This window comes from Nannospalax galili, unplaced genomic scaffold, assembly GCF_000622305.1.
Source record: "Nannospalax galili isolate Female #2095 unplaced genomic scaffold, S.galili_v1.0 scaffold433, whole genome shotgun sequence".
Taxonomy (NCBI): domain Eukaryota; kingdom Metazoa; phylum Chordata; class Mammalia; order Rodentia; family Spalacidae; genus Nannospalax; species Nannospalax galili.
This window is the reverse complement of record NW_008338715.1, coordinates 9,091,474-9,117,609: the sequence shown is the minus strand read 5'-3', so window position 1 is coordinate 9,117,609 and position 26,136 is coordinate 9,091,474. Positions and strand designations below refer to the sequence as shown.

At 42.7% G+C, this 26,136-nt stretch overlaps 2 protein-coding genes across 2 annotated transcripts in view; one reads left to right on the top strand and one right to left on the bottom strand.

Moving 5' to 3' along the window:
* The window catches only part of Polr2b (RNA polymerase II subunit B), a 46,927-nt gene extending 43,067 nt beyond the window's left edge, over window positions 1–3,860 (top strand). The window contains exons 23-25 of the mRNA XM_008833285.3: window positions 509–669; window positions 2,734–2,929; window positions 3,613–3,860. Of these exons, the coding sequence (XP_008831507.1) occupies window positions 509–669; window positions 2,734–2,929; window positions 3,613–3,702 (447 nt within the window). The 3' untranslated portion in view covers window positions 3,703–3,860. The remainder of the gene's footprint in view (window positions 1–508; window positions 670–2,733; window positions 2,930–3,612) is intronic.
* Igfbp7 (insulin like growth factor binding protein 7) overlaps window positions 3,783–26,136 on the bottom strand; it is a 76,622-nt gene continuing 54,268 nt past the window's right edge. Inside the window, exons 2-5 of the mRNA XM_008833286.3 lie at window positions 13,994–14,103; window positions 6,111–6,227; window positions 5,403–5,529; window positions 3,783–4,021 (exon numbers count right to left, since the gene is read on the bottom strand). Of these exons, the coding sequence (XP_008831508.1) occupies window positions 4,002–4,021; window positions 5,403–5,529; window positions 6,111–6,227; window positions 13,994–14,103 (374 nt within the window). The 3' untranslated portion in view covers window positions 3,783–4,001. The remainder of the gene's footprint in view (window positions 4,022–5,402; window positions 5,530–6,110; window positions 6,228–13,993; window positions 14,104–26,136) is intronic.

The window sequence follows — 26,136 nt, the reverse complement described above, 5'->3', positions numbered from 1 at the left end:
ATTTATTATTTTTATTTTATGTGTATGTGTGTATTGCCTGCATGTAGGTGCGTGTATTGCCTGTGTGTAGGTAAGTGTACCCGTGTCATGCAGTGCCCATGGAGGACTGAAGAGGCTGTCGGATACCCTGGAACTGGAGTTACAGACAATTGTTAGCTGCCGTGTGGGTGCTGGGATTCAAACCCGAGTTTTCTGCAAGAGCAGTCAGTGTTTTTAACCGCTAAGCCATCTCTCCAGCCCCACAACTCTTTTTTTTTTTTTTTTGGTCTTTTTGAGACAGGGTCTCGCTGTAGCCACAGCTGGCCTGGATTCACTATGGAGACCAGGCTGGCCTCAAACTCACAGAGATCCGCCTACCTCTGCCTCCTGAGTGCTGGGATTAAAGGCGTGCGCCACCATGCCTGGCTTCTGTTTCAATTTTTATATAAATGGGATGATACAGAATATGCATATACATCTTTGAACTTGTTTAATATTTTTAGTTTTGTTTCAAAATCTGTGTTTTCAGGTCCTCTACAATGGATTCACCGGTCGAAAGATCACATCACAGATTTTCATTGGCCCCACTTACTACCAGCGTTTGAAGCATATGGTAGATGACAAAATTCATTCTCGTGCTAGGGGACCTATTCAGATCCTTAATAGACAACCCATGGAGGGTAGATCTCGGTAAGAGCTGCGGCAGTGTCATCATTCGTTATAGTTAACTAACCTTTCATTTGAAAATGCCAAGCACATAGAACAGTAGAGACAGCAGTGTGATTGCCAGTGCACCGTCACCGTCATGGCCAGGCTCGCTGCTGTGCTCATTTCTCCTTCCTCACACAGGCCTCTGCTTATTAGGATTTTTTGTCTCCTCTTTTTCTTGTGGAGATTAAACTCAGGCCCTTATACATTCTAGGCAAATGCTCTGTCACTGAGCTACAACCCCAGCTCACCTCTGATTATTTTTCATCAAATCCAGTCATCATATAATTTATTTTGTAAAATTTTAGTTATAGCAGTTAAAAAGTTGACTGTCAAATCTCCTGATCCTAGGACGTTTAGTTCATTTGAGTTCTGTCTGTTGATATTTATTACAGTAGAAATTAGACTGAAATGTAAAATATTTATTATAAAACAATGATATACTCATTACAGATTAATATAGCATGTTTAATGAAAAAATCAGTATATTTCCAAGTAAGTTTAGTGCCAAGAGTGACATTGGTTTACAATTTTGCAAGTTCTTTAGTGAAGCAGCCCATTAGAAGGGCTGGGTTCTTCTTTCCACTTTGTATTCCATTGCAAGACTGTTTTTGTTTTTCCTTTTTTCTCTTCTCTTTTCTTCTCTTCCCCAGCTGGCCTGGAACTCAACTATGTAGACCAGGCTTATAGCGATCTGCCTGTCTCTATCTTCTGAATGCTGGGGTTAAAGGTGTGTACCACCATACCCAGCTCTTTTTTTTTTTTTTTTTCTTTATGTATTGTATGTTTGAGACAGTTTCTCTACGTAGCCGGGCTAGCATCAAACTTACAGCAATTCTGTGTGTGTGTGTGTGTGTGTATGTGTATGTGTATGTGTATGTGTATGTGTGTGTCTCTCTATGTGGCCCAGGCTAGCATCAAACTTATAGCAATTCTGTCCCAGCCTTCTAGAATACTGTGAATATAGGCCTGAGCTCCCACCATACCAGCAAACTTATTCTTTTTTTTGGGTCTTTTTGAGACAGGGTCTCTCTAGCCCCAACTGGCCTGGAACTCGCTATGTAGATTAGGCTGGCCTCAAACTCAGAGATCCACCTGCCTCTGCCTCCCAAGTGCTGGGACTAAAGGAGTGCACCACCATGCCCGGCTAAGTTGTAGTTTCTAAAAGGGTAGTGGTAATGAGGAAATTTGAAGCCCTATTAGTAAACTCGATATGAAAATCTATTGGTTTACTGGAGGTAGAGCTCTGTGATAGAGCACTTGCTTAATGTGTGAGGCTATAGGTTCAATCCCAGTGCTGCCTCCCCCCAGTAGCATTTTACATGCACAATTTTTAGCATCATAGCTGATCATTTTGGAAATACTGATTTACTGAATTGTACAGATTTTCAATCTTAATAAATTCTATTGTACACCAAAACAAAACAAACTACACTTGTAAATATTACCACTGACGTTTCTTAGAAAAACTTAAGTATCAGGAAGCTCTGGAGATGGTAGTGGTGGGTAATTTTCTAAAATTTGCTTGGAAGCCCGTATTCTTTTTTTTTTTTTTAAAGACTTTATGTATGTGAGTGCCACATGCACGCAGGGCCAGTGTAAGTCAGAAGAGGGCATTGGATTCTCCCTGAACTGGAATTACACATGATGGTGAGCTGTCATGTGGGTGCTGTGAGCCTAACATGGGTCTTCTGCAAGAGCAGCAAGTGCTCTTAACTAATGAGCCCCTCATAGTAGATTCTTAAAATTGTTTTGAGTGAAAGGTTCATTTTGTTCAATTTATTTATTTGTTTGGTAAGTCTGAATTAACATAATTGATAAGTTATCATAGCTGGTATAAGCTGGCTTTAAAGTGAAAAAAATGTTCAATCCCAGGAATTCACATGGTGGAAGGAGAGAACTGAGTCTTGCAAGTTATCTACTGATCGCCACACATAAGCCATGGCACTCTGGGTGCTATATAACACATACACACACAAAATAAACAAATTTATGAATAAACAAATGTAAAAATAAGCACAAAACAATTTGTTTCCTTATTAACAGAGATGGTGGCCTGCGTTTTGGAGAAATGGAACGAGATTGCCAGATTGCCCATGGTGCAGCACAGTTTTTAAGAGAAAGGTTGTTTGAAGCGTCAGATCCTTATCAGGTTCATGTTTGCAATCTTTGTGGAATAATGGCAATTGCTAACACCAGGACTCATACATACGAATGTAGGGGCTGCCGCAATAAAACCCAGGTGTGTGTACACTTTATCATGTTTGTTTAGGATGTCTCTATGCTGGCTAATCATGGCAAAATAAGTGTGGTGGAATAGGTTGGCATTTTCACAATTTTGATAGCAGGCCTCTGTAAGATTCCTAATTTTAAAGAAAAAGATGGTTTTTCTAAAACTAGCTTAAATATAATTTCTCTGTGCTGTTCATCTCTGAAATAATAGGAATTTAAAATTTTCTTGGAGTTATTTTTATCTTATGTATATGAGTGTTTTGCCTGCATGTATGCAAGTGCATCGTATGCATGCATGTGGGGATCAGAAGAAGGTGTTGGAGGAGTTACGACATGGTTGTTAGCTACCATGTAGGTGCCGGGAACCAAACCCATGTCCTCCACAAGAGCATCCAGTTTTCTTAACTACTGCACCATCTCCAGCCCTGCTCAAGGAATTTTAAACAATGAGTTTTTCCTAAGCTTTTTACTTACCATTTATCAATTGAGGAAAGTGAGTATGAATACACATTTTGTTGGCAAAAAGGAGGAAGTACTAAAGCCCGCTGGGATAGATTCACCCTGAGGCATAGGAAGAGTATGCTCAGCTTGGGCCCTTGTTTATTTGCAGTGTCAAATCTTTCCCTTTTTCTGGGGAAGAGTGTAGGTCACTTCAATACAGTTCTGTTCATTACTGTTTCTTTCTCGTTTCAGATTTCTTTAGTGCGAATGCCGTACGCCTGCAAACTGTTGTTTCAGGAACTTATGTCCATGAGCATTGCACCTCGAATGATGAGTGTTTAGTACTTCCAGAATGTTCTCAACAAGATACTTATAAATATCTGTATCTTGTTTCTATGATGTTATAAAAAACTGACAATAGGTACTGTGTTATAAGCTTTTTATTTGTTTAAAGATATGCATGCTTTTTTGTAAATAAACAAATTTTTGTAGAGTCTTGATGAGTTATCTTTGATTTCTCTGCGTAAAACCAGTTGACTATAAAGTGTTAGTGGATAAGATTGAAAGAAATTTGTTAGGCAAGATTAGGGGTCATTATCGGTGAACACTTTTGGCTACATAGACTGATATATTCTGCAGGTTTATATCTGAGCACCTTCACCTGTTTAAAAAAAGAAAAAAGAATTAGTCATGTATGTGAACATGATTGGCAGATTGTTTCCAATTCAATTAAGATATTAAGTTATGCGGCTAAAGGGGCAGGGCTTGGTGATGTCGTCCCATCATTCAGGCTGAGACAGGAATCCTCCTGTCTTATCCCTAGGAGTTAAAGGCCAGCCCTGGGCAGCTTAGGGAGACTTCTACCTGCTCTCTCCTCTACACTTCACTCCTCTCTCACTCTTTCTTTTCTAAGAGTTGGACTGTGTAGCCCAAGTTAATCTTGAACTCATGATCCTTCTGCCTCAGCCTTCCAAGTACTAAAGACCTTCCTGTGAGGAAAACAAAAGGATGCACGTGGATAAACGAGCTGTGCAGATTCCTTTTTTTTTTTTTTGGTCTTTGAGACAGGGTCTCCCTGAAGCCCCAGCTGTCCTGGAACTCATTATATAGACCAGGCTGGCCTAGAACAGCGATCCGTCTGCCTCTGCCTCCCAAGTGCTGAGATTAAAGGCATACGCCACCACACTGGGCTTGAGCTATGCAGTTTTAAGAATGGAAGGCAGCAGTATTGTGTTGGTCCATGTGTGAAAGGGAGACTTTCCTATAAATTTGGAGGAGCACCTTTTCCCAGTTGAGGTCCAGGGAGGCTAAGGAACTTTGCTTTGTGGTTCAGCTCTCATGCAGAGCTCAAGGTAGAAGAGAATTAGTTGTAAACTGAGACTCCAGCATGTGCCCAGCTCTCAGAGCTATTTCAGGGTCTTGCTTTACTCCATATCTTGGCCGAGGGACATCTGGCTATACCTCCTTTCACTGTACAGCTGAGTGATCTGCCCAGTGAAAGGGAAGGCCAATTCAGACATTGTTCTAATAGAACTGTCCAAATATAAAGTAGGATTCTGACACCATCAGGATGGGTTCTATGGGGGAAGCTTTTTAGCAGTGACATGGGGGTGGAGCAGAATTATTTGCCAACTTAATAATCTCCTTTCTAGTTCTTTCTCTTAAAAGCTCAAAGTGAAGGACTAAATTGTTCACAATCACTTCCCTTTAAACAGGGATTTAATATAACAGTCACAACACAAAGGAAAAATGCCAGGTAGGTAGAAAGTTACAGAAAATACAAGCCATCCAGTTAAGTTTGAATTTTGACTTCTGTGCAAGGTAAAGTAAAGGCATCCAAGTTGTAAGGTAGGCATTCCCTCAGCCATCCAAGTGTCTTCTCGGGACCATGTGATCACACTTTAATTACTTATGCTTTATAAGCCCTTCTGGATTCCCTATATTTCAGAATTTTATTAATAGCTACATATGATACTTTGACACTTGCTTATTTAGTAAAACTGCTTGTCAGTCTTTTAAGTGGCTGTGAGATGATCACATACCTTCTTTCACTGGTATTTCATGTAAGGTATCAACCACTGTAATTTTGGCTGATGCTGAAGCCTGTCCTTGGGAATTGGATGCATGGCATTCATATTCTCCAGCATCTTCCTTACCCAGAGGAGATACCTGTGAAAGATGAAGGCTCTTTAGTTCATTTGTGGTGACCTTTTCTGTTTTTGAGGGACTTCCATTAAACCATTATTTTCATGGTTCCCCAGGGTGAGCAGAGGATTCATAGCAAAGCTTCTGTTAGAAGCAATGCAGGTCCTGTGCTAGGAGCCTGGGGAGCTGCCATATTTGGTGTACTGAGAGGAAATGTCACAGACACCCTTTGATCACAATGTGTAAGTTAAAAACTGATATGTGCACATATCAGCTTGAGAGAAACCTTTGTAGGGGGCATGATTTAAGTAATACTCGTGAAATCAAGGGTTGAGTAAAATCAAATACTTGTTAACCAATAACTATAATTAACGATTGAGTCATTTAGTTCTTGTGAGAATTTTCCCTTGAGCTTAGGCAAAAATTGAGGTCTTGTTAATTTTTGCTTTTTCTAAAACAAAATAACTTCAACTTTTCCTTTAGTTCCCCCGGAAGAGGCTCTGCCATGCCAAGGTAGGGCTGCTCCAAAGATGTGAAGAGCAGGTACTTGGAGGGTCTGCCTGAATCTGCTCCTGAGAATGAAATTCTTGCTGCTGTTTACTCACCAGCACCCAGCCAGTTACTTCATGCTTTTCTGGACCACCCCGGGTCTGAATGGCTAGGTTGTCCCGGTCACCGGGCAAGAGTTCTGTCCTTTGAACTCCATACTGACCCCTTTTTACCTGAAAAAACAAAAGGAAAGTTTTAGTTCTCTGCACCAAAACATCAGCTTGGAGATACCACATTCCTAGAATTGCACAAGGTGAACATCAGACTTTGTAATTAGATTAAACTAGCAATTTACATGCTGGTTTTTCTGAGTACTTATAGTTGCTATTTTGTTTCTTTCTGCTGGTTTCATCTAAACAAGACCTTGCATTTTCCTGCAAGCTTGTAGAATGCACAGGGTCACTCTGCCTCAGGCCTCCATTGCTCAGTGGTACCCTTGGATTGTCTGTCCCTTTGTACTGGGCCTTTCTTGTCTGCCATGCCATGTTTGACTGACAAGCTGTTGCCTTCTGCTACTTTGATGTTTGGGACCTTGGGGCTCTTCCTTTAACAGCCTCATCAATGAAAAGTAGGTAGAGTTGAGACAATTCTATTTGTTCTGAGGGCTAAGGAATCATCAAACAATTCCTGAAGACCTGAGGTCAGAAATGCCTGTCACTTGCTGCTGTTGCTGTTCTGTGATGAAATCTGCCTCTTCTGTCCAGCCATGGTCAGATTCTGAAGGCTGTAGAAGGAGAAACTCGGTTCCCTTGGTTTAAGGTTAATCCTTACTTCATGCCTGTTCTTTCCCACCTACTTTAAAGGTCAAAGTATGTTAATGAGAACTTTGGAAAATATGTGAAAAATACAGGGAAAAGCTTTCTTGGTAACACATTTAGCAGCTCAGTTTCAGAGTACAAATATTTTAAGGCTTGTGATAACTGAGTTAAAAAAATACATGAAGTAATGTTCTTTCTATTCTAAGAGCCAAGCCAGTGTTTATTTTTATTGCCTTTGTAATAAGGATTTACAATCTCAAGAGTTTTCTAATTTTGTTCTGTAATAAAGCAAACGTTAAGTTCATTTTTTTCCTGGACTTTTCCACATTGCCCCTGATACTAAGAGAAAACAAGATTATTTAGTGTCTTTTATGAAAGCTATGAGGACATGTATTAATAGCTATGTTTTCCTTGAATTTCCCAGGTAACTGGCAGAAACAGTTTATGCTAGTAAAAATGGGCAATACTGTTTTTGAAGAAGTATTTGATTCACTGGCTAAGGCAGTGTGTCTCTGGACTGAAGACCAGACTCCTGTGTGTGTCTTATGTATAAACAAAATTGGTAGTTCCGGGGTGGGTGGGGGTGGGGGGTCGAGACATAGGCTCCCTGGGGCTTGCAGCCAGCCAGTGAGTGCAGGTTCAGTGAGACAGCATCCTAAAAATAAGATGAATAGCAACTGAGGAAAAACACGCCAATGGCCTTCATATAGGCATGCATGTGTACACATGGGGTGGGGGGCGGGGAGGGTGTGTGTGTGTGTGTGAATCAGAGGGAGGCCATGAAGTCATTTCAGCCTCTTTTATTTAAAAGACATTTATGTGTATGACTGTATTGTCTGCATGTATGTAAGTGCACCCATATCATGTAACACCCTCAGAGATCAGAAGAGGGCACTGGATCCCCTGGAACTGGAGTTATAGACAGTTGTTAGCTGCCATGTGGGTGCTGGGAACTGAACCTGCATCCTCTGTAAGAGCAGCCAGTGCTCTTAAATGCTGAGCCATAGCTCTAGCCCCATTTTAATCTATTTTTGAGACAGGGTCTTGATATGTAGCTCAAGCTTGACCTCAAACTCACTGTCCTCCCTCAGCCTCCCTATTGCAAAGGACCACCTGACTCTGAGTGTAGTTTAGTTACAACAGATTCTTCCTGAATCTCCTATTGTAAATAAGGAAAAGTGCCTGCGACTGCAAAAGTAGGCTACGTGTTAGCCTGATTCCTAAAGGTTAAAACCTTTAACAAAAGTTCACTGAATTTGAGAAAAACTTGAAAGGACACTATGCATTATGGAACATGTTTACTGTCTCTGACAAATCAAAAGTTTGATACAATAGAATCCACAGTTTTGTTAAAACTGAAGAAACTACTGTAAATGCTACTGTACATAGAGCATAGTGACTGAGCAGGAAATGTATTTGTATTACATGATAAAGGGTCAGTATCCTCAATGAAGGAAAAAGCCACAGGCTGAGCAGCTCACTAGAAAGGGAAGCTGATGTGGTGGTACACACTTGTAATGGCAGCACTCAGGGGCCAAGATAGGAGGGTCATGAATTCAAGACCAGCCTGGGCTACAGAGCAAGCCCCTGTTGAAAAGGGAGAGGGAGAAAAATGGACAGAAGGTATGATGGATGGCAATCCACAGAAGAGAAGACCCAAGTGAAAATCACTCCCATGTTGTCAAGAAAATCAAAGCAATAATGAGATGTCGTTTTGATGGTATATTAACAAAACTGAAAGGGTATGTGTGGGGGAGGGGGGGTTCAGAGAATCTCCCACATTGAGGGCCAGAGTGATTATTATGGTCAATTAAGGAAGAAATCAGATCGTGTCTATTAAAGCTGAACTATTTTAACATAGTCATGTGACTTTAGGGAAATCTTTCTATCCTGCAGAAATACCAGGAATATATGTCCGGGGATGTGCCCCCAAACTGGAAACAGAAACAAACAGAAATGGCTTAAATTATGGTATGTCCATATTTGGAGTATTTTGGGCACTGAGAAGTCGATTGAAGGGTTGGTCCTGAAGTATTTGTTGAGAAAAGCAAATTTAATACATTTAATCTAGCACATTATATTCCCATCTCACAGCTTACTCTAGGGGTGTATGTATCTGTTTGGGTGAGGAAAAAAGGCAAAGAAAGACACACAGCAGAGTTACTTTAGAGATGGGAGAGAATTATGAACTCTATACATCTGCATAGGATAGCTTCATTGTTAGCCTCATTACTATATTTTCTTATTTTAAAAGAATATCTTTAGAGGGCCTAGAGAAATGGTCTGCTGGTCATCAGTGCTTACTGGTCTTGCAGAAGACCTGGGTTCAGCTCCCAGCACTCACATCTGGATGACTCACAACTGCTTATAACTTCAGTTTCAGGGGATCTCAGGCCCTCCTCTGGCCTTTGTTGGTGGGTACCTGCATGCACATGGTACACATAAACTCATGCAGTTGCACATAAATATACATTTTTTTTTAAAAAGAAGAATATTCTTAGAGATCATGAAAGCTTTAATTTGGAGAAATTCCAGGCAGGAAAAGAATCAGCTCAGAAACAAGTCTGGAAGAAACTGAGGGTTTGTCTTACCTGTAAGCATCACTTAAGAGTACAAGAGATGAGCCAAATGTTGCTGTTTTGGTTCTATCCTTATTTTACAATATTGCCATGGTATCTCCCTAGACTAGGATTTGCTGGAAAAGTACAGGGCTGGCCACTGTCAGCAGGAAAATAACTCCTGATAGGGCAAGTGCAGACCTCTCACTAGCCCTAAGATTTGCTGCCTGTCTCGTGTGTCTACTTCAGAGAAATGGCTTTTGTGTTCCCTTTTACTCTGCTGTTGCTGAGTCCTTGAAAAAAAAAAAGAAGTTCTCCCTTCTTTCAATCCCAGGTTCTCTGTTAACAACTGACCACTTGGGCCAGTGAAATGGCTCAGTGGGTAAAAGTGCTTGTCAATCTCCAGGATTCACATCCTGGTGGAAGGAGAGAACCAACTCCTAAAGTTGTCCTTGGACCTCAACATGCACATCGCAACACTGCCCCCATACTTGCACGCAAAAATTAATAAAAATTAAAAAAAACCCAAAATCACCCGACGTGATACATCTTGCTCAATATATAGCCCAGGCTAGCCTTGAACTCACAATGCTTGAACTCTTCAATTCTCTGGCTTCTGTCTCCTGAGTATTTACATTACAGGCTGGACAGGCTGTAATAATCACTTCTATCCAAAAAGGACTTTTGTGTTTAAATTGGACTTAAAATCCCATGAGATTCTAAATATGCCTGCATTCCTAATAGCTTGGTCACAGAAGATTAGAGGAGACAAATGGTCTGTTTAATTATCTAGGTCAGTGACTTCAAATATTTTGCCATGGCCCAAATGAAGCAGTGCTTTTTATGTTGGGGTTTGGAGTATATGAAAGTTTTATGATATAATACCTTAGTGCTAATTGTCATGCTTTAACACATTTTGTGTTCTAGTTTTTATTTCTTGTAGGAACACTGGCAGAAATCCCTGTGTAATTCCAGGACTCACTGATGGGTCAAATGCACATGGCATGACATAACAAAGGAAAAGGAAAATCCATGAACTTCCTGCTTGGGTATTTGCTCCTTGTTAGCTTGTTTATAGAAGCTTTTTTTTGAGAGAGTCTCATGTAGCTCAGGTTGGCCCTAAACTTGCTATGTAGCTAAAGATGGCCATGAACTTCTGATGTTTCTTCTGCCTCTACTTCCTGAGTGCTACACGCATGTGTCACCATGCCCTGTTTATGTGGTGCTAAGGATCCAACCCACTGCTTCATACATATTAGGCAAGCATTCTACCAACTGAGCTGTATTTCCATTCCTGAAAGAAAACTTGGTGCAGAGGATGTAGCTCAGAGGGCCTGCCTAGCACGTGCAAGGTCCTAAGGTCCTAGGTTCAATCCCAGCACTGCAAAAATAAACAGTGAAACAAAAACCCAAGAACTGAAAACAATTTTCTCCCCTATTTCTCATTTCCAACCCCAGCTTGCAGCTTCAATGACTGTCCTTGTGTTCTGGGTACATGTCCTCAGGCCCATGGGGCCTGCTGTGTGAAGTGCCAAAGGCCGAAAGGAAAATACTCCTGAGGCAGATTCATTCCCCTGGGATGTGTGTGTGTGTACTTTTTCTGGGTGCTGCAGAGTTAGCACTGAAGAAAGACTATTTTCTGCGAAGATTTGGCAATACGGTTATAAACTCTAGGATCCCGGCTTCTCATTTCGCAACTATCCTTAGGGTCCCATAGAGACGCTATAGAGCTTCTCATGGGTATTCCCTGGAAGCAACCCTTCTGGCAACCCCCTCCCCTGCCAGCCACTGACCCACAAAGAAGCAGTAGAAGCCTCAGCGGTGAGCAGGAAAGGCCTAGAGGAACACACCTGCAGGCAGCAAAGTTCTGCCTTGCTGTCCCTCCATGCCTCTTTTCAAAGCATAATTTGTAGAGGCAAAAGTTCATTGTTCCTCGAAAAGAAGTTTCAGCTGTAAAGGAAGTTGTGCTATAGCTGGCGTCATCTCAAGCTAAGTGTTTTCCTAGTGGCCGCATTCTTCTGGCCACATGGGGGCGCCAGAGGTTGTCTGGTGACCTGATCTGTTGACTTTCTGTGGGCTTCTCACAATACAAGCAGCCCTTTCTTGCCTCTGGTCTTGAAGCTGGGCCTATATTGTGAGCTAGGAGCTGCCAGTGATAATGCCACTCTTTTCGGGGGAAACTTTCTGATGAAGAAAATGAGAGCAGTATATTGAGAGCAAACATCACGAGTTCCTGTTTGGAGCACATTTGGGTGTCTGGAAAATGGAATTGCTTCATCTTTCTTATTTTCCTTTTTTCTTTTCTTTTTTGGCCTTGGCTAATTTCAAATGGATTTTGACAACTTGCTACTTCTGACTCTGGGTGCCAAAACCCCTCCCAGCATTCCAGAAGTTGCTCCTATCAAACAGCAGGCAAACAAAATAGTTGAGATTTGCATCCATTTTAGCGTTTGCTGAAGAAGTAAACAAACTAAAATGGGGTGTCTGTTTTTGCTGTTTTATTTACACTAATTGGATTTTTCCTTACATTATAGAATAGCTGTGAGATGGGACGACTTAAAATGTACAAAAAGGACAAAAATGTAAATGTACTTTCTAGTGAAGTACTACTTGATCTGGGAGATAGAATTTTCTTTTTCCTTCTAATCACAGGCTGAGAATATGTTGTGCTTCAAATATGAAAGTAATTATATAATGACAATGCTATTCGAAGGGAAAAATTTCCAGAAACTGGGGGCTGGCGAGATGGCTCAGTGGTTAAGAGCACTCGCTGCTCTTGCACAAGACCCTGGTTTGAATCCCAGCACTCACATGGCTGCTGGCTGGAACTCACTACATGGACCAGGCTGGCCTCAATCTCACAGAGATCTGCCTGCCTCTGCCTCCTGAGTGCTGTGATTAAAGGTGTGTGCCACCATGCCTGGCCAGGTGAGGAGATATTTCTAATCATCACACAGGGTTAAGTGGGGTGAGCGGTGGGTGCTGTTGGCATCTAGTGGTAGGGGCCAAGAATGGTGGTAAACATATTCCAACACAGGCAGCCCCCACCCAAAGAATGATCTGATTCCATACATCAGTAGTGCTGGGCCTGAGAAGTCCTACTTTACAAAGGACCCAGCCAACCTGGCTGAGGAATTCACATCCTTCATCTTTTCAATTGGAAAGTCATTTTAAAGCTGATGTATTAAAAGAATATCAAGCTTTCCCACTTGCAGCCACATTCAGGAAAATTCAGAGGGGAGAACATTTCTCCTTTAATAGGCCTCCCCTTGTTTCTTTTTTTAAAAATTTTATGTGGGTGAATGTCTTGCCTGCATGCATATGTAAGCACACCCATGTCATGCAAAGTCTGCTGCAGAGGTCAGGATAGGGTGTCAGATTCCTTGGAGCTGGAGTTACAGACAACTAGTTGTTAGTTGCCATGTGGGTGCTGGGAATTGAACCCGGGTCCTCTGCAAGAGCAGCCAGAGCTCTTCATCTCTGAGCCATCCCTCCAGCCCCCCCCCCCCCATTTGTTTTTTAATGCTCTGTTCTAGAGTAGCCTTACTCTGTCCCTAAATTAAAGTCCCAGAGCTTTGGTTCTAGAAAGACTGATCCCACTTGGCTCCTCCATCTCACTTCTCTGCCCTTAAAACTTATCCTATTTTCCAGTGTGTAGGGAATCTGATAAAAATATCCCATGTTCAGAGGAGAAGGCTACAGAGCTTTGCCTTCTTGGTCCAGCCTCCCCACCTTCTCTTGAGGATTATGAGTTTTCTTGACGTACAGGACCCAAAACACCAGCCAACGTTGAGGACTTCAGCCTCCAATGAGGGGACTGAGGCATGGCAAAAAGTTAGGGGAACATTGGGGGTAGGGGCAGAAAGTGAGAACTCACACTCTTAATTATTATACTATGGTCCCCTAGTGGTGGGTGATGTGTCACATTCACACTGCCACATGCACAGTCACACCTACATACACATCTGTACATGTACCCAGAGGGTGATTATTAAGGTTTGAATCTGAAATATTCCCCACGGGGTACTTTGATCTCTTGTTCCCCAGCTGGTGGCGCTATGTGGAGAGGCTGTGGAAGCTTTAGCAGGTGGGGTCTGGTTGGTGGAAGTAGGTCATCTGGGGAAGACCTTTGAATGTTATAGCCAGGCCTCTTGTTCTGGCTGCTCTCTGCATCCTGGTCTAATGCCCCATGAACAGCCTCTGCCATACAGTCCTTCTTCTAGGGACTAAGCAGCTCCCCTATGGACTGAGCCACTCCACCATGCCTCTCCTGGTGTGACAGACTGTGAGCCAAAAATAAATCTTTCCTCCCTCAAATGTTTCTGTCAGGTATTTTGGTCACAGTAATGCAAAAGTAACTAAACAGTGGGCTTGGGTGCTTAGTATTATGATTCTTTGAGTTTCCCAGGATTCCTTCCAAGGCACTGCTAACAAAATCAGGGCAGGGGCTACTGGAGGTCAGGAAAGACATTCCGTAGATCCAGAGAGGTGTCAGTTGCCACAGGCTTCATCTTTAAAGTAGGTAGTGGCTCAGGCTGAGGCTTTCATGTTCCCACCACCCTGTACACTGCAAGAGAAGCCTGCCAGGCTACACGATGTCTTCCTGGAGTCTGCGCCACTGACCTTGTTCCAGATGAGGACAGGGGTTGGGATTCCGATGACTTCGCAGCTCAAGTACACCTTGGCACCCGTGATATTCCAGATGTTCTTGGGGGGCGTCACTATGGAAGGGCCTGAAAAAGAAGGCAGAATGCCAAATCCATCTTTTAGCAGCTCAACATTAGTCAGCATCGGAGGACGTGAATAAATAACTTTATGGGGACCTCCTCTCTGAGGATTATCAGAAGTGCATTTCAAAGACCAGACTGGCTTCTTCTTGCTGTCAGCATGCTATTTTACTCTTCTTCAGGAATGTAAGAATTGAAATAAGCAAACCAACAAGTACAACAACAAACACAATTAGGAAGAAAAATCTGTTAACAAAATTGTCTCCTTTCCCCAGCCAAGCTTAAATTGAGTTTTATTTTACCAGCTGTTTTATATTATCTTGGGTTTTTCTATTAACACAGTGATATTTTGGTTCCACAATGCTTAATGTTTTCCTTTCTTTGTTTACCAATATTTCTACAACTACTCCTTGGATCATAAAAAAAAAAATATCTAAGAGGCTTCCTGAAATGGGCCAAGCACCCAGGGACTTTGTCTATGATTATTAGAAGTAGAGATCAAGCAGGAATGAAGAGAAAAGTATGGTATGCTGGCTGCCCTGGAGGGTGGCAGGAGGTGCAGAAAAGGCATTGACAGGGTAGTGGGAAGGTCTTTGGTAAAGAAGGCAGATGATTAAAAACACTGACTGCCTGCTGTTAGGACCAAGTCTTCAAGGAGAAGGCAAGAGAAGGCAGGAGAAGGCTAGTTCCCAGGGTTCTCAGCATCTGAGTCCCTAGCAGGGGCCATTGGCAAATGGAGGGAACCCTTAAGGTTTCTTGAATGCAGTAAGCAGTTCTCAGACTAGCCAAGAAAGGCTGGATGACACCTCTTCATCCCCCAAGCTCTGGAGCCCAGACCTTAGCCTTTCTATCACAGCTCCCATCAGTAAGAAGGTCCCCACTGAGAATCAGCCCATGGTGGGCATTCTTTTTACTCTAAGGTCATATTACTTTATGTTCTTGGGGTTGGTAAACAACAGCCAGTGAGCCAAATTTGGCTTCCTAGTTTTATCTGTATGTACAAGTTGGGAATGGTCCTTCCATGTTAAAATTGTTGGGAAAAATTTAAAGGATAATATTTCATGGTCTGTAAAAACTCTAAGAAATTCTGTTTCAGTTTCCATCACTGTTACTGGAATAGCCACACCCACTTGTCTACAGAGTCTCTAGCTGCTTTTATGCCAGCACAGGAGGATTAAATGGTTGTATTTGAGATGCTGTGGCCTAAATATTCGTGGGTCTTTACAGAATCATTTGCTGATTCCTGCTTTAATCAATCGAAGGAAGACTGATGAGTAACTAAGAATCAGGGGGAAAAGCTCTCATCTTCAACCTTCACACTTTGGGGCCAACACAAGTGAATTCACTGGGTGATTTCTGGTTAGCCTGGAATCTTCTACTTCTGATGTCAGCATACTGAAAAAGAAAGTCCTCGCTTACTGATCTTTCCCTGAGAGGCTAGCTCCCCAACACTGGAGCAGGAAAGACTGGCACACCTACCTTCTAATTTAAAAAATTTTATTTGTATTATTATTTTTGAAATATATTTTAATTGAATTTTTGTGGACTTTATACTATACATCTTAATCATATTTATCTCCCTTTCCCTATCTGTACTACCCCCATATCCTGCGAACAGGACTTTACACATTTTGTCATATATGTTAAGGCCTATCAAGTTAAGTTTGTATACCCAGATATCCCGAGATGTGAGTTCACCTACTGAAGCCTGCCTGTTCAGCCTGTCCAGCATCACTCCCTTAAAGAAGATCAGCTCTTCCTCACTCAGCAGTGATCAGGTACCAATAATTCCTTGCCAAAGTTGTGGCTTCCTACCCATTTCCCCAGTTCTGTGCTGGTTTTTGTCTGACTTTGCATGGGTCTTGTGCATGCTGTCACCATTGCTGTAAGTTCCCATGAGCAAGGTTCCAGGAGCCTGTAAGTTCTGTTTCCGTATGGCCATACACTTCTCCTGGCTCTTACAATATTTCTACTCCCTTATTTGTATTATTTTAAGTTGAAATTGTAACTAATTTTTATGTGCTTTGTATATGTGTGTGCACATACATGTGTGCAGGTTGAGGACAACTTTTGGGAGTTGGTTCTCTCTGTCTGTGACGTGAGTCCAGGGATTGAACTCACAACCTCAGGCTTAGCAGCAAATACTGTTACCTACTGAACCATCTCATCAGTCCTATTTTTATTTTAATTTAATTTTATTGTGTGTGTGTGGGTTTTTTTTTTTTTTTTGTGCGTGCATCTGGTGTACGGGTTGTATATGGAGACCAGTGGTAAGACGGGTGTCTTTATTGCTTTCTACCTTCTTTTCTGAGCGAGGGTCTCACTGAACCTGGATCTCATGGATAGTCTAAACTTGCTGGTCAGTGAGCCCTAGGGATTTGTCTGTCTCTGTCCCTCTGGCACTAGGCTAGAGGTGCTAGAGCACTATGCCACTGCTCCTGGCTTTTACATGGATGCTGGGGATCTGAACTCAGGTCCTCATGAAGGCAAAAGACGCACTTTACTGACTTAGCCATCCTCTTAGTCTGCATATCTACTTTTTAGTGGAACAATGGCTACTTTGCTTTTACTAATTCTGAATGTCAGTTTTCAGCTACCAGTGGCCTTCAGAGAGACTTGGGACAGTGTACAGTGAAAGGGACAGAGAACTGGGTGCCTATGCTCCCACTGAGGAGCATACTATGCTGCTACAGAGCTAGACTTTTGGCCCTTCTGGATGTTTTGCCATGCTTCTCGAAAGAACAAGTTAATTATTGCTTCTGAACTTCAAATGCCACTGTCTTGGGTCTTCTAGCCTAGTCAAATATCTAACTACAAGGTTATCGTGTATCAAGAGCCTGGGAAAGGCACAACTTTCCCCTCTAGGCCTAGAAAGTTTTCTGGCATAATCAGCATTCAAAGGACATGGAGTCTCCCCTTTTGCAATAGCTATTTCCAGCACATACTAATGTCTTGAAACAGAAAGGAAATGACCCCAGTATGCAAGATTTTCCCACTCATCCCAAGGATTAGAAACTTATTTTAATCTCTTGGGATATTTCTATTTTTTTTTCTCTTTGAAAGAATGTACAAAACAATCAGAGTTTTGAAAGCTCTAAATATATTTTAAGCTTCCTTCCCTGTGAACATTGGGTCTGAGTAGGAAGAATATACCTTGGCTGGTGTGGCTTGGCTTTTCTGTGGCAAAAATGTGGTCGTGGGGAGCAGGGCTGGGCTGTGTTTATGTTTGTTTCTGGCCCTGTCTCAGACATTTCCTAGTCTGAAGGCACTCATACAGAACCCTGGGCCTCGCCCTCTCCCTGGCTTCCTTTGGGACCCCAAGTTTTGTACACCATACAACCGGATCTGGCTAGCCTTTGAACTCAGTTCTACCTCTCTTAGAGCCCCCTGCTGCTTTATCCTTCCCACACACAGGCTTGGCAGCCTGATGCAGACCTCAAAGGATCTTAGGGGACTGTTTGGGAAGAATACACCAGTGTAAAGAGATTCTGAGGGGCTTTGGGGGCAAAGCTGCTGCTTGCGTAGCAAAGCCCCTCAGGGAATGGTTCTACTGTGAGGATATGAGTGCCTGAGTTGGGAAAAAACTCCACTTGTATTAACTTGCCTCTGTCTTCCCAGAGTCTCTACGGGGAGCACCTGCCTCACTCAGGAGTGGGTAGGTGTTAGAAGGCACAGGGGGCAATGCCAGCCTGGTATTCTGTCAAGAGCCTTTATGATGTCATTTTTAAGCCGTTGTTTTTAGTATTTTTATTTTTGAGACAGGGTCTCCCTTATATAGCCCACGTTGGCCTGAAATTCGATATTCCTGTCCTAGCTATCTGTAGGCGCCACCATACCTGAGCTTAATTTTAATATGGTTCACTTTGGCAAGGTTTTGGGTTTTTTTTGGTTTTGGTTTTTCAGACATAGTTTCACTGTGTAGCCCTGGATGGCCTGGAATTCGCTGTACTAGCCTCCAACTCCATAGAGATCTGCTAGCCTCCCCAGTTCTGGAATTAAAGGTGTCTACTACCATGCCTGGCCACCTCAGCAAGTTTTTTCTTGGTCTGTGTTTTATGATTCTCATTAATAGATTTTAGCCCAATGCTCTGAAGATCCTTGTTCTTTTCTGCAATCTTTATACACAAGTTGTTTCCTATGTGTAGGGATCTCGTTTCCTCAATCACCTATTTATTATTTATTGATTTATTGATACAGGGTCTTCCTGTAGTCCCAGCTGTCTTGGAACTCACTATATAGACCAGGCTGGCCTTGAACTCACAGAGATCCACCTGCCTCTGCCTCCCAAGTTTTGGGATTAAAGGTGTGCACCACCATGCCCAACAGGTGTAGGTTTTTTATTAATCTTGAATTAATTTTTGCCTCTCTTATGACATATAGGTCAAGGTACCCCTCCTCCCTCCAAAGGCCATCTAATTGCTTCACCATCATGTTGAAAAGATGGTCTTTTTCCTACAGAATCATTAGTGATACCTTTGTGGTATGTCCATTTGAAGAACAGAAGACAGTTCTGAATTAGGTAGATAAGGGAGGAGGCCCAGACAGCAGAGGAGGCCCCAGACTAGATTCAGCTGTGTTCCAATTACTCTCACTTGTATCAAGATGGCCTACTTCCTGGTTCTTGTTCAAAGCTCGCCTTTTTGGTGTCCCCCAACCTCCAGAGAAATTTCTAATTTCCTACCCTTGCTCTATCCAATCAGGTTCCTGCTTTTACATGGGTGAACCAACCACGAGAATCCTTCCCTGTTCAGTTCAAAGAGGGAAAGGGAAGCCCAGTCCTGTCCCGCCTCCTACCCTATATAAAGACTCAGACTCTGCAGGGTAGTAGACAGAGCTCCAGCTCTGAACCCCTCCCCGTGCAGAGTCTGTCCTTCACTGTGTGGAATGTTACGTGTGCTTGCTTGTGCTTCAGTAAACTTTGGCTGTGTGCTGTGACTGCAAACCTCATCTTGTAATTGTTTACCTGGTGAAGAAAAGGACCAGGAACAGACCCTAGGTGTCTTCATATTGACCATGTATGCGTGCTTCTTTCTAGATTCTCTACTCTGTTCCATCAGCCTGCCTATCTATCCTTTTACTCATAACAATATTTTAGGAATTAATTATGCTAAAATTGAGGTACTAAAGAGAGGGTAGGTATATTATAGTATAGCTCTCTTATTATTCCAAGAAACAGAATATGCCCAGAGAAACGAGTTCTTTTTTATTTTTAAAAAATGTTTTATTTATTATTTTTATTTTATGTGTACTTGTGTATTGCCTGCATGTAGGTAAGTGCGCCAGTGTTGTGCAATGCCCGAGAGGACAGAAGAGGCTGCCAGATCCTCTGAACTGGAGTTATGGACAGTTGTTAGCTGCCATGTGGGTGCTGGGATTCGAACCTGGGTCTTCTGCAAGACAACCAGTGTTCCTAACTGCTGAACCATTTCTCTAGCCCCACGAGCTTTTTAAAAATTATTTTTAGTTTATGTCTGAGTGTTTTACTTGAATGTATGTAACTGCACATGTGCATGCATGCACAAGGATACCAGAAGAGGGTGTCAGCTCCCCTAGAACTGGAGTTAGGAGAAGGACAGGTGTTAGCTGCTATGTGGGTGCTGGGAATGAAACTCAGGTCCTCTGCAAGAGCAGCCAGTATCTTACTGCTGAGCTGTCTCTCCAACTCTGGAAACAAGAGTTCTTTGAAAAACATTTGGAACCAGGAATACTTTGAATAAGAGCTTCCATCAGCAAGTTCACCATTAGGACAAATCATGAAGTGAGCTCCACTTGAAATATATATAAAAACGTTAGTTGAGTGACTGAGTCCACATTTAGATTACTTCTAAAGAAATGATTTTGTGTACCCTACTACCAAGGCTATCTCTAGAATTCTACAAGTTCTACATACTCAAAATTGGTATCATTCTCTGACTCCTTGTTGTGTAACACTGACAAAACCTTGATTACTGCAAGGGGATAAAGACTGGACTCAGTAGCACAATGAAAAGTTTAACAAAGAATATCTAACTTGAAAAATGCTACCCTATAAAATGCCCTTCAGATTTGATATGTATTCTCTTGCAAAGGAAGCCCTATCAATGAATGATGGGATGATGAAGTGATGAATAAACTGTGGGGGCAGATTGTTCCCAACTTGACTTTGGTTGGAAGAATCCATAGTTAAAGGATTTTTCCTGTTCACTTTGTTCATAGACGATACCCATGATTATCTACCCTGTAGGCTCTGCCTAGTTCTTTGTGGCTTACCTGGTCTGGAAACTTCCTGGGAATAAGCAGAGGAAATAAAGAACCACAACCTACTCCCCACCCCTATCCTGGGGATTGAATTTAGGGTCTCATACACACTAGGAAAGCACCTTACCACCAGGCTGAATCCCCAGTCCTCTTTTTGACTTTTTATTTTGAGACAGGGTCTGATTAAGTTGCCCAGACTGTCCTCCACTCACTCTGCAGCCCAGGCAGTCTTTGAACTTGGGATCCTCCTGCCTCAACCTCCCTATAGTTCTGCACTACCAGGCTTAGGCAGAACAAGGATTAGAGAAACAAGAGGTGACAATGGTGATATGGTGAGAAGTGGGAGAAGGACTTGATGCTGATGCAGGGACACGGAGAGAACAAAGTGGAAAAGGTGTGGAGGACACTGCTGGCTGCTGTGTCGGTGTCAACGTGCCCCTCCCCTGGCCTGAAAGGCTAGCACTGCACATTCCACTGGAAAACAGCGTCACTGCCAACAGCCATCTCCTATCGTTGGTCTGTCCCACAGTTCAGTTCCAGAAGGTTCTGTTCTTTCTCAGCTCAATCACTCCACCGAGTAACTTCTCTTTCCACATTTCCTTCCAAGAAGGCCAAAGAAGACCCAGAATTTATTTGTTTCAATGGATAAAGAGATTTAAAAAGAAGAAAGGAAGGAAGAAAAAAATCATTAATTCATTCTGAGCTGATTTTTCTCATACTAACTGCTCAAGATTAGTTCTCAAGGACAGCTGATGAGTCATACTACCATCTACCATGTGTTTGGATTCACTTAAAAAAAAAAAACAACAACCCAGAATTTTTAAATGTATAGGGACAAACCCCAGGAAAAACCTATTTATTTATCCATAGAGTAGTTAGTCCTTGCTACTCTAAGGATTTCAGGCTCTTAAACATCTGTCTAGCAAACATCCTATCTATAGGATGTTTGACTGTCCACTGCCCCTCTGTCTCTCACTCACCCAGGCAACTCCAAAAAGGAGCCAAGTGGTTCACAGCACTGTCTAGTGTGAGAAAAACTCCACCCCAAGTCTTTCTGCATCCCAAACCCTTCTGTATTTTTCTATTATAGATCTCTATCTCTTAACCTGGTTATACCATTTTCCTCCCTTATGTTATAGAACTCAGTTGATTCTTTTTAAAAATATTTTATTTATTATTTTTATTTTATGTGCATGAGTGTATTGCCTGAATGTATGTGAGTGCACCTGTGTCGTGCAATGCCATGGAGGTCAAAAGAGGGCTTCAGATTCCTGTGGAACTGGAGTTAAGGGTGGTTCATAGCTGCCATGTGGGTGCTGGGAATTGAACCCGGCTCCTCTGCAACAGCAGTCAGTGCTCTTAACTGCTGAGCCATCTGAGAAATCAGTTTTTAATTTTATGTGTATGCGTGCATTGCCTGCATGTATGTATGTGCACCTGTGTCATGCAATGCCCATGGAGGTAAGAAGAAGGCATTGGATCCCCTGGACCTGGAGTTACAAACAGTTGCTAGCTGCTATGTGAAATGCTAGGAATCCAACCTGGGTCTTCTGCAGGAGCAGCCAGTGCTCTTAACTGCTGAGCCATCTCTCCAGTCCCTGAGAAATCATTTTTTCTCTTTCGGTCTTTTTGAGACAGGGTCTCCCTGTAGCCTCAGCTGGCCTGGAACTCACTATGTAGACCACGATGGCATTGAACTCACAGAGATCTGCCTGCCTCTGCCACCCAAGTGCTGGGACTACAGTCGTGCACCACCATGCCCGGCCATGAGAAATCATTTAAAAATTTTTATTTTATGTATATGAATGTTTGTTCACATGTGTTTATGTGCACCATGTATGTGCAGTGCCCACAGAGGCCAGAAGAGGGTATTGGATCCTTTTGGAGTTGGAGTTACTGGCAGTTGTCATCCACTATGTAGTTGCTGGGACCTGGATCTGGGTCCTCTGCAAGAGCAGCAAGTGCTCTTAAACGCTGAGCCATCCTACTCTAGTCTCAGGCATTTTTAAAAGCTGCTCTCCCCACATACTTCTTTACTAATGTCCTGTTGGGGTCAGAGTTCATTCCACATAGTTTAGCACATCACTGTTTCTAATGCTTTCTCTGACTGGACTCATGAAGATGCCTGGGTTCTGGTGGCGTCAGAACAGCCAGGAACAGTAAAATCAGATGTCCTTAATTATTCACTACAAGGAAGGAGAACCCAGGTGGTGTGCAATGTGTTAGCAACTTTAGAACCTCCTGATTAGACAAAAAGGGTTGAGCAGATCATCACTGCGGCAAAATGCACGAGTGTATCATCACCATGCTTCCCAGCCAGAATGGTGCCACAGCTACCTCTTAGTAGCTGGCTGGTTACTCGTCATGACTTTGATAATCTTCCACTTGACTTTCTGTTGCCATTAGCAATACTTTTTGGCTACTGCCCACCAACCAGCCAATTAGTATATATCATCAGAGATATAAGTTAATTTGAACATATATCACTCAAGGCAAATTCCACTGAGAAGGGCAGGTCTGTTGGGGAGGAAGGGTCATCAATCACCTCATATACAAAATAAAAGGTTTTGCATCATGGTGGGTAACAGTCTCACATTACACTGCTCACTGTATGTATAGTAACATGGCTAATAACACAGCTGAGTATAAGGACTTCTCCAAGTTAGGGTAAGTTTGCAAACTACACATCTTGAGTAGTTCATAGTGTATGAGCATTCATGCCAAATAAGGGGAAAGGAGGGCTAAAGGAAGATTTCATATGCCACACAGGGAGATTCAGAGTTCAGACAGCTTGGCACAAGTCCCTAGATTGAGATGAGATTCCGATAATACACTGAAGGGGAAAAGATGAAACAGAAGTACAAAATGGGAGAATAATACTAGGAAGGCCTGATGGCCAAGAGGGGAAGGGGATGAAACAAGTAGAAACTTCCTGATATTAAGCAGGGGAAGCAGCAACTGTACAGTTAATTAAAGAGCAGAGCCATCTGCCAAGGCAAGCCGCTTTGGGAACTTCCAGAGGAGGGGTGATGCAGAAGCTGAACATTGGTATGGGAATCTAGCAACAGTCTCAGGGTTCAGCTCAGGGCAGCAAAGGGAGGAGAAGGCAGTACCAAACCTTAAGCACAACAGGTCACCCACATTTAATTCCAAGTTTCAGTTTAAAGAAAAGTCACGTGGTTATAATGGCTACTACTAGTCATTTACTCTGTAGTGTGAATGAGGAACCAAGATTTTATAGTGAGAGGCCCTGCCAAGATGTTATCTGGTGGAAAAAGTGTGTGGAAATGCTTTTTTTTTTTTTCTAGAAATAATCTATTGGGGTGCGGAGGGGGAGGCTCAGCACATTTAAACTGTAAACAAAATGCTAGGGGTACACAATACCTAACGTGGAGCAGGCTCTCAGTATGTATTAGTATTAGCTGCTGTTTATGATTTCAGCACTGACAGTCCAGCACTTCTCTGAATGAAGAGTGATGTGACTCAAGTGGCATTTCATGAGGTGACATTGTGGGGATTAGGGGTTCTAAATAAGGCTATAACAATGGAAATGAAGAATAGGAGATGGGAACTTACTCAGGAAATAGCCAGGCATGGTGGCCCACGCCTTTAGTCCCAGCACTCGGGAGGCAGAGGCAGGAGGATCTCTGTGAGCTCTGTATAGTGAGATGATGTCTCAAAATAAATAAATAAATAAATAAATAAATAAATAAATAAATAAATAAAATGGAAAGAAAAGGGCCAAGGGAAAAATTTTGAAGGCACCATATGCAGAACAGAAGCAGGGTGTCAGTCTGAAACTGACATTTCATACATGTGTATTACTGTAAGTTTCTCATATGTACTCCCCCACTACCCTCCCTTGGCTCTACTGGATTTGGGCTCAGTTTGGATTTTCTGACAACAAGGAGGCATCAGTTAGAGGAGAAAACATTCAGAGAGGTCCCCAGTGGTGCCAAGGCAAATACTATCCAGCTCTCATTTTAGCCTGGGAAGGTCACAAGGGTTCCTTCTTAGGGAAGAGGTCATTCTTCATTCTTCCTCCCTGAAGGGAATTCCATCAGTTTGCCCACTCAGCCCACCCTCCCTAGTCTAGACCATGCAGAGCTTTGCCTTATATTTACATGGCTGGTCCATCTGAGTCCACACTATCCAATACAACAAACTGTGGTGACAGTATATCCAGACCTGGTAAATACATTTCCTGGCTGACTCCTGACAGTCTTTGAGTGTGTGAGACACCCCACTTTGGCTCCAGAATTTGATGCTGAGACTCTCCTTAGAGTATATTATAGTCTGTTTTTTCTCAAATGGACGGCACACACAGAGTATATTATAGTCTGTTTTTTCTCAAATGGACGGCACACACATATCTTTCTCCAGATTGCGAATCTTTAATAGTTTGAAAATGATTCCTTGGGTTTGAACCATGGAACAGGAACAGAAAATTGCTTCTTCCAATTTGTTGCTTATGAGCAGGCCACTTTGATGACTTCTTATTCTTCTTTTTCCCCTTTCTTGTATGGATGCAGCACAAGAAAACGTGGGGCATTTGACCCAGGATCTGAATGCAGGGTATGTTCCCTCAGCCTCCTGTGGAATGTCCTGGAAGGTTTGGTGCCCACCCCACAGATGATTCTGCCACATGTGGTCTTCGGTCTTCCTTGGAGGGGCCCTGCATTAAGTAAAACAAACCAGGCTCTGGTGCTTAACGCAGGAGCTCCCTGTCTGGTAGGTGTGTGGTAGATGAGTTAAAAACAGACCTGTGTTGCAATATTGCCAAAGGATGAGCTAATTTATTTGGCGCAGCTTCCATAAAGTCAGAGTCCCTAACTACCACCCCAGCATGTGACTAATGTCCATACAAGTTAAATCAGGCTGAGTTTTATTTGGTTTAAGCACATGGGAGAATTGACTTTACGATGTGTGCTTTTCTAAGGGGAAACTCCCTAGTTACCTGGGTGTCTCTTACTCTTATTAACATGGCCTTGGAAATCATGGGCCTGTCCTGTCTGGGCTATGACTCACCATAAATCCAAGGTGTTAAGATTTCTGGTCACTTTTTCCTATTCTGCAAGCATAGAATTGTGCAGGGGAAGTTTCCACAGGAGAGTATTAATAGCCAAACCATGCAGATGGTCCTTCCTGATTCTTAGATTCCCAGAAGGCTAGACAGTGAGTGCCCCCTCCCCCCAACTCTAGATCTCTGAGTCTATGCTCTTCTCTTCTCTGACATCCTCAGGTGTCCTGGGATCCTCTAAAAACCAAATCTGTAAAGATTTCCTGGTCCAGGAGTAGAACAGCTCTCTGACCTGGTGGCTTACCTAACTCAGAGTTTTGTTTTTATCTACCAACTCTGTACTGATCAACGAGGGCTGCAGGCTGGTTACAAACAGATGCCCTTAAACCCTCCTTTCTGGGGAGGTGGCTTTCAATCTCAGGAAGGTTAGACGTTATGCATAATGCCTGGAACATTTTGAAACACAAGAAGGCTGAGGTCTGAATTCCTAGGAATCCCAGGGAGCTAAGTATTCTGAATTTTTAGTAAGAGATGAAGCTCTCTGAGAACTGTCCAGCCCTGGGAAAGATCTACACTGTAGGAACCCTTGAGGGTCCTTTAGGGTGGGCTGACAGCTCTGGAAGCAGCCCTCAGAATGACAGCAGAGTGGAGTCTCAGTTTTCAAACAGGGACTCCTTCAGTCTCTGAAGGGCCTACGAGAAAAGTTTTAGCCACCTGCAAGATCTTTTTAAAAGTTGCTGCTGTTTCATCTTCTTCCTCCTCCTCCTCTTCCTCCTCCTCTT